Source organism: Pezoporus flaviventris, unplaced genomic scaffold (assembly GCF_033815535.1).
Source record: "Pezoporus flaviventris isolate CSIRO_AGI_PZ_B2104156 unplaced genomic scaffold, CSIRO_AGI_Pfla_v1 ptg000143l, whole genome shotgun sequence".
Lineage (NCBI taxonomy): Eukaryota > Metazoa > Chordata > Aves > Psittaciformes > Psittacidae > Pezoporus > Pezoporus flaviventris.
In genome coordinates this window covers 1,435,196-1,442,147 of record NW_026892691.1, presented here as the reverse complement: position 1 = coordinate 1,442,147, position 6,952 = coordinate 1,435,196, and the positions used below count along the sequence as shown (strand labels likewise).

The 6,952-nt window shown below is 43.1% G+C and overlaps 1 protein-coding gene across 1 annotated transcript; it reads right to left on the bottom strand.

Moving 5' to 3' along the window:
* Nucleotides 1-4,482: 4,482 nt before the first annotated feature.
* On the bottom strand, nt 4,483-6,428 carry FIBIN (fin bud initiation factor homolog). The gene has a single exon (XM_061479195.1). It carries the CDS (start codon nt 6,411-6,413, stop codon nt 5,448-5,450), a length of 966 nt encoding a protein of 321 aa, XP_061335179.1. The 5' UTR covers nt 6,414-6,428; the 3' UTR covers nt 4,483-5,447.
* Between the last annotated feature and the right edge of the window lie 524 nt (nt 6,429-6,952).

Genomic DNA, 6,952 nt, shown 5'->3' with positions numbered 1-6,952 from the left:
TTGCAAATAAGTTTCTAAGGTAAAGGGGCACAGGGTGAACTTCAGTTCATTTTGATGTACGTGGTCAGATTTATTCATCTGCACTAGTATTAGGAAAAATACCTGAGCGTGCTTTCCCTCTTGTTCATTCACTCTGTTTTTCCTAGGGTTACTCTTCTGAAATTAGAGGATATGCAAGATACTAGTGAAAATGAGAAACCTAACAGCATCCTGACTCGTGCTGACCTGTTTATGAACTAGCTTGTGTTTTATTGTGTTTCTGTTAGAATCCAGAGTTAATAAGTAGAAAGAAAGAAAAACTTTGTAAGAAAGCATCAAAACTTAGAAATAATTTGCAAGACATTTGACATAGGCACTCATATTACTCTGAATTTTCATGCAAATCTCAGTTAGATCACATGGAATTAGACAGAAATTAATATCCATTAAAAAAGGACAAAGCCCGCTATTAAGAAAAGTTGATTGCTCTTGATTAACCAAAGAGCTGTCAACACAGAAAGTGTATGGGAAATAATTCTTTATCATTACCCAGGTAATGGCATAAGAAGATCTTAGATAAATTTAAGTGAAAAAGCAGAGAACCTAAGGCCTACTGAATTAATTGTCTCAGACCTAGCACTAAGCTGAAAATCTTGGTCACATTATTTTTGAGAAGAGGTAATAAATAGACAGAATAAAAAACATCTTGCAGTTTGGACAGCCTGTCCATAGTAAAGTCTCTGTTATTTGCATGAAACCTAATTTATGTTGGTAACTCTTGTTGCAGTAGAAATGTTTGCAGTGTGGAGAAAGTATGGAAAATACAGGGCAAGTACATTGCTTTTTTTGGTCATCATGCACTTTCCAATACCTAGCACTGGATAATGAATCTCTCCCTAAGCCAACCTTCTCCAAGGGCTTTCTTCCCCCCTCGCAAAGAAAGTTCAGACACAAACACTTACTACTACATAGGCAGTTTCTAAGTACTTCAGACAGTTATACGTATAGCCTGATGAAGGTTGTCATCTGAGAAAATATAATACACCTGGCATTGTGTTTTCTTATGAAAGAATGTTAATGGCATGTTGGAGACCATCAGAAATACCTCCCTAAGGTAAGGCAGGTTTCAAGGACGAACAACTACAAGCCATGAATGACTCTGTCCAAGCCACATCATTAAGAAGGTAATGATTATGGAGACCATATGTTTTTCTTGTTACAGAATTAGTCATTAAATTCTGTCTTTTCCAGTTGTAAACTGATCCTGTAGGCAGGATGACAACTTTATGAAGAAAATAAAATAAGCACAGCTATAGTCTTTTTATATGTATATATTCTAATAAAAGCTTTATAAAAAAAGCTTTTTATTGGGGTATTTTTGCCAGTTTCACATACTTCAGGAATGAAATATGGACCCACAAGTTGGTCAATTTTTGCTAACGGCTTGCCAAAAAAATTAAAGTAACAGAAAATAAATTCCCCCGTGGGCTGTAAGTAAAAAAACTTTTTAAAAGACAGAAAAAAACCCAGATACTGAATGTACAGGTTTACTTCAGGAATAATGGCCATCAAATACATTTGACTCAACAGCACTTCAGTGTTAGCTGAAAAATTCTTTACCAATTACAAAAGTGATACATGAGCAAGAAGCTGGTAAAGTAACATGAAGCCCATCTAAATAAACTGCTGCACCAGCAGCAACAGAAGCACCCCATAAAATTTCTCCCCAAAATTCATATTTTCTAGATAAGATTATAACCATAGTAATTATAACCAGAGAAAGCTTATGCTTTCTCTGTAGTTCACCAGATTGTTTCTATTGAATAGCACAAGTGCATTTCTTGCTTCTGAGGTATACTTCTTGGCAACCTGCATGTAAGCACATGACAACTTACAAGAGCAACAAATTCAGATAATTCATACACCCAGCTTGAGGCACACAGGGTTTTTGGAAGGCTTACCATGTTTTTGAAAGATTCCCTTGACTTCTCTGTTTCTCGGTGTGGTTCTGGTTAGGTCAACCTGAGACACTTTGGAAGCTGCAATTTAGAATGCCACAATTTACCACCACCATCATGAACTCCTAGCCATTGACTTCTCACAAGGCCAGCACTTGCCTTCCCCAAGCTTTTATTTGCTCTGTATTCATACTCGAACCCTCTTCTTCTCCATGTGTGTATCAGTAGATGTGAGAACATGCACAGCAGAGCACTGCCTTCAAAAGTAAGCTACCTGGAGAGGAGTGGAGATGTGTCTCTTTAATGCCTTGCTTTGACTCTTGATGAATTAAATTGCAGGCTGAGTTGCAAAGAAAACTTAAGTATTAAGTAAGCTTTCTCTGACTCTTCCAGCTGCATTACTTATTCTTTTCTTTTTCTTTTTCCAGAAAACACTGTCATCTCCTCTTCAGTATCATCAACTCTTTAATAAATTCAGATGTGTGTTTTGAAAATTTCCATAACACCACAAAAAAAGAAAAAAGACCATGTCAGCTGAATCTTAGCTTTAACTTTGATGCAATATTTAAATACAACAGGAGGAGCTATTGGGTCAGAATAGCTGCTACATTCACCCTTTTAAAGCTCTCTGGTTAAAAAAACCTTACTGAGTTTTTGACAATAAGAAAGCCTTTACTGTTTGAAATAGGCTGTATAAAACTAGAGGTTCTTTATCTTTTCTAATTAAATAAGTTTTATCAGCTAAAAAATTACAAGATTGCAGAGAGGATTGCAATGTAGTTTTAAAAGAACTATTTTGAATTTCAAACTTTAAACTGCTGGATATCACTAAACAGCCAGTTCTTGCAAATTTATAAAGGCCATTTAGCTTATCAGCTCTGACTCAACATCAATCCATTTAATGCATTCATTTGCTTTGGCCAGCCAAAATGGTGCAAATCCAATTCTGGTAGATTTAAGTGTCCTAAAAGAGTTTTGTATTGGCTTCCAAATTCACACAAGATGGTCCTTTTTTACTGACCAGGTGAACTTACACATAGACCATGCTCAGACGTATGCATATTCTTTTAAAAGAGAACATTTAAAGCCTCTTGTAGCCATTACGGAGCAGAATTATGATTTTGTTTCAATTCCAAAGATAAACAATGTTTATATTTTGCTGAAACCTAAATCAACAGAGTTATTTATCAATTTTTTAAAATAATCACATTTTATGTATGAAACATTAGTGTGGATTTTAAAGAACCATGGTTTTGTTTCATTAGATGACCAACTTAAATACAGCGGTATTGAGCAGAATGAATTACACTATATATCTCCATGGGTCATGTAATCTCCTGCTTTGGAAAGTAAGCCCTCTGCAAATATGTACTCTTTCGGTATGCCATGTATGTTGGGATAGTTTGAGCTTGACTGAAATTAGACTAGCCAAGCTGCTTAAAGTCGTGTTTCACACTACTACTGCCATTTTTCCATTAGGATTATGAATATTGCTGTCATGGCTAAAAACCCTTGCACCTCCTGACATTTTAGTTTCTTTACTGATGTTTACAATTCATGTTATAACCAATGTCTCTGAAAGTGAGCAGAGTCTAAAACGCCTTTTAAGAAGCATCTGGGCACAAATGGCATGACATCTTTGGCACCTACTTCTAAGCAGGCAAGACTCAGAGAGAAAGTTGAAACTGGATGCCAGTGAAACCCGCAGGTACTTCTAGAGCTTGGTCCATCCCAGAAATCCTGTATGGTCTGCTGTGATAGCAGACAGATAGGACTTGGTGACTCAGCTGGCCCCGTTTGGTAGTGTTGTTACAGCTAACCCTAGCGAGAAAGAAAGAATCACAAAGTAATGTTATTTTTTAAGAGCTAGAACCTTATATACCTTCTAACTTGGCAAGAGACTTGAACGTAACATTGAGTAATTACATCAAAGACAGTCAATAAAATGTTTCATTTTCTTTTTTCCAGGTAGATCTTTACAGACATTCGGGGTCTTAAGGTGCAAATTGACGCCTAAGGTATCCTGCTAGGAGCTACACCTCCCAGCTTCTGGTGAAAGCAAGCTGCCTGGATTGTCCAGCAGTTCTGTAAGCACATACCTTCACCAGACACTTCACAGTGCTTCAGCACTCTGGTCCCAGATGACTTATGTTGACCCAGTACACTGCGGAGTAACTTACCAACTGGATGGTTTGCAGACCAAAGTATCACTGAACTCAAAGAGGGTTAAGAAGATCAAACCTAAATTATGCATCATGCAGCCTTTCTTCCAGTGCCATGAGGTGGCTAAGTTTCTGAAAAAGGCTTACAAACTCAAATAAATCTTCCCTACAACTTTTTTTGTAACACTGCTTTTAATGAAACTTGCTTACCTCTTGTGTCTACACATTTTTATTTGTTCTTACTAAAAAGCAAGTTATTTCATTTGGCAGGATCTACACACTCATAATTTTTTTTTTGCTGAAAAGACATATTACAACAGCATGGTTTAAATCAAGAGCATCCCAAGCAGAACAATAAAAGAAAAAAAATGTGGCCTTTAACATGGTTTTTAAATATTTATTAAAACAACATATGAACTTTTTTTCACCCAGTGATTCCCCCTGCAGTATCTGTAACCTAGTAGCCATATTACCCCAAATTGACAATTAAATAGCAAATTAAAAACCCAAACAGCCTTCCCCCTCCTACCCACTAGGCGCTTTTGCTATTGTCTAGGAACAGAAATAATGTTATTAATAGCTTAGCTAGCAAAAGTACAAAGGCACCAACAAGATATGCCACTGTGCTAGTACAGACAAAACCTTTTTGTCTGCTTTAGAAACATGCTCTAAGAAACCTGGCTCTCATATTTGGGATCTGAAACTACAATCACTGTTAGGGCTCCTTCTTACTACAAAGACATGCATCAGCATTCTTGGGATCTGACATCAGCCTTTTTGGCTGGCTTTTGGGGTTGTGATAGCTTAAAGTCACAGATAAGCAAGCCTGGAAGAGTACAAATCCTGTCAGAATAGTTTCCATCTTTCAGAACACAAATAGAAATCACAGCTTTAAGTTATGTAAGAGAACAACGTTTAACGTGTGTAGGGTACATACCATTACAACAGATTAAGAAAATTAATAGCCAGAGGTTTCACCGCTAAGGAGAGTACAAAAACAAGTTAAACATCATTAACGTGAGTTTGGGAGCGGCAGGCAAGCACCTCGCCTTATCCACGTTTGCAGCAGGTGAGCTGCAGTAGAACAGGCGATACATAAACCAACGGCGGGGAATTGGAGACGAAAAAGCTCACTTTGCTTTGTAACCAAAGATGAAGGACATAACACAAGGCGATATTTTTAAATACGGGATATTAACTTAAACATACCTCTACCCTCCTGGCTTATAGGAAAGCGAGATTTGTTTAGGGAGTCAAACATAATAAATAAGTTCTTTTTCCGGGCCCGGCGGTGCTCCTGCCGGGCAGAGCCCGGTGCGGGAGGCTGGAGGCCGGCTGGGCGTCCGCCTCAGGCGCGGAGATAGTCGTTCTTGAGGCGGCTGAGGCGTGCGCCGTGGCTGCGGACGGTGAGGGCGAGGAGGTCGTGCTTGTCCCGCAGCCCGCTGGAGATGTGTCGGGTCTCCCGGAGCAGGGCGCGGGCGTGCAGCAGCAGCCCCAGGAAGCTGTCGCCCAGGCGAGCCTCCTCCCGAGCCCCCTGCTCCTGGCCCTGACGGAACTTGCCCTCCAGCTCGCTCAGCGACCGGTCTGAGCTAGAGTAGGCGTCGCTGATCTGAGCGGATTCTCGGCGCAGGTAGGTGCTGTAGCTCTCCTCACCGTCCAGGTCGTAGGAGATGCTCTTGCCGATGCCCTCCAGCACCCGGCCCGCGTCCTCCACCTGCCGGCCCAGCACCGTCAGCTCCTCCCGCAGGCTGAGCCCGCCGCCAGCCGCCGCCGCTGTGCCACACCGCCGCTGCTCGCTCACCCTGAACAGCAACTGGCACCGCTCGGGGTCGTCGTTCTCCTCGTAGTCCCCATCGGGGACGAAGTAGTGGTGCAGAGTCCCATTGGACATCTCGGGGTACAGCGGACCCTCAAAGTACCCGCGGCAGAAACTGCACAGGCACCACAGGAGCAGCAGGCGCAGCGCTGCCGGCATGCTGTGGCCGGCGCCGGGCAGCCTAGGGCAGTGCCCCGCCACGCTGTCTCCGACTGACACCCATGGGGAGGTCCCCAGGCACAGCCGCTGCCGCCCCGTGGGCACGGGGGCTCCGCGGCAGCCGAACTGGGTTGGGTCGGGTTGGAGTGGCCTCCGGACGGACCGCAGCTCAGAAGCCCGGCGGCGCTCTAGGGCCGGGAGCGGGCGCACCGCCTTTAAAAGCCGGGCAGCCGGCGCGAAAAGGAAACGGCCCCAGCGCCGGGCAGGGCCGGGCGGCTTCCACCCCCAGCCCGCCCCGGGCACCGGCTGCCGGCCCCGGTGGGCACCGCCCCTCGTCATCTCCCCCTCGGGGCTGTCCAGCGCTGGGGGCTGCCGGAAGACACGTACACCTTTATCCCCTTAATAAACAAAACCTCCAAACCTGGAACGGCTCGGCTTTCCTCACTTTCTTGCTAGAAACCACTAGTGCGCTCATTGCCTCATTTTCACCGCAGCTTCCCAGCAAACGCATGGGGACGCGGCAAAGCTGCAAACATGCTTAGTCCCTCACCGGTCAAAAAGGTGAGAAGGGAAAAGGTGTGGGTTCACAGAATCACGGAATGGTTTGGGTTGGAAAGGACCTTAAGATCATTCAGTTCCAATTCCCCTGCCATGGGCAGGGACACCTCCCACTAGACCAGGTTCAAGTATAAATTGCAATGCGACACACCTTGATACAGAAATGAAATATAAAATCTGATCTTCTAATGTCAGATATGATTAGGGAAAGTCTAAACACAGTTTGCCCTACAGGGCTGACCGTATAAAATTTTGAGCATTTCATGAAACATCATTCTGCATCAGTCTAGTAGCTGGATTATGTCAGAGATGAACCTTGC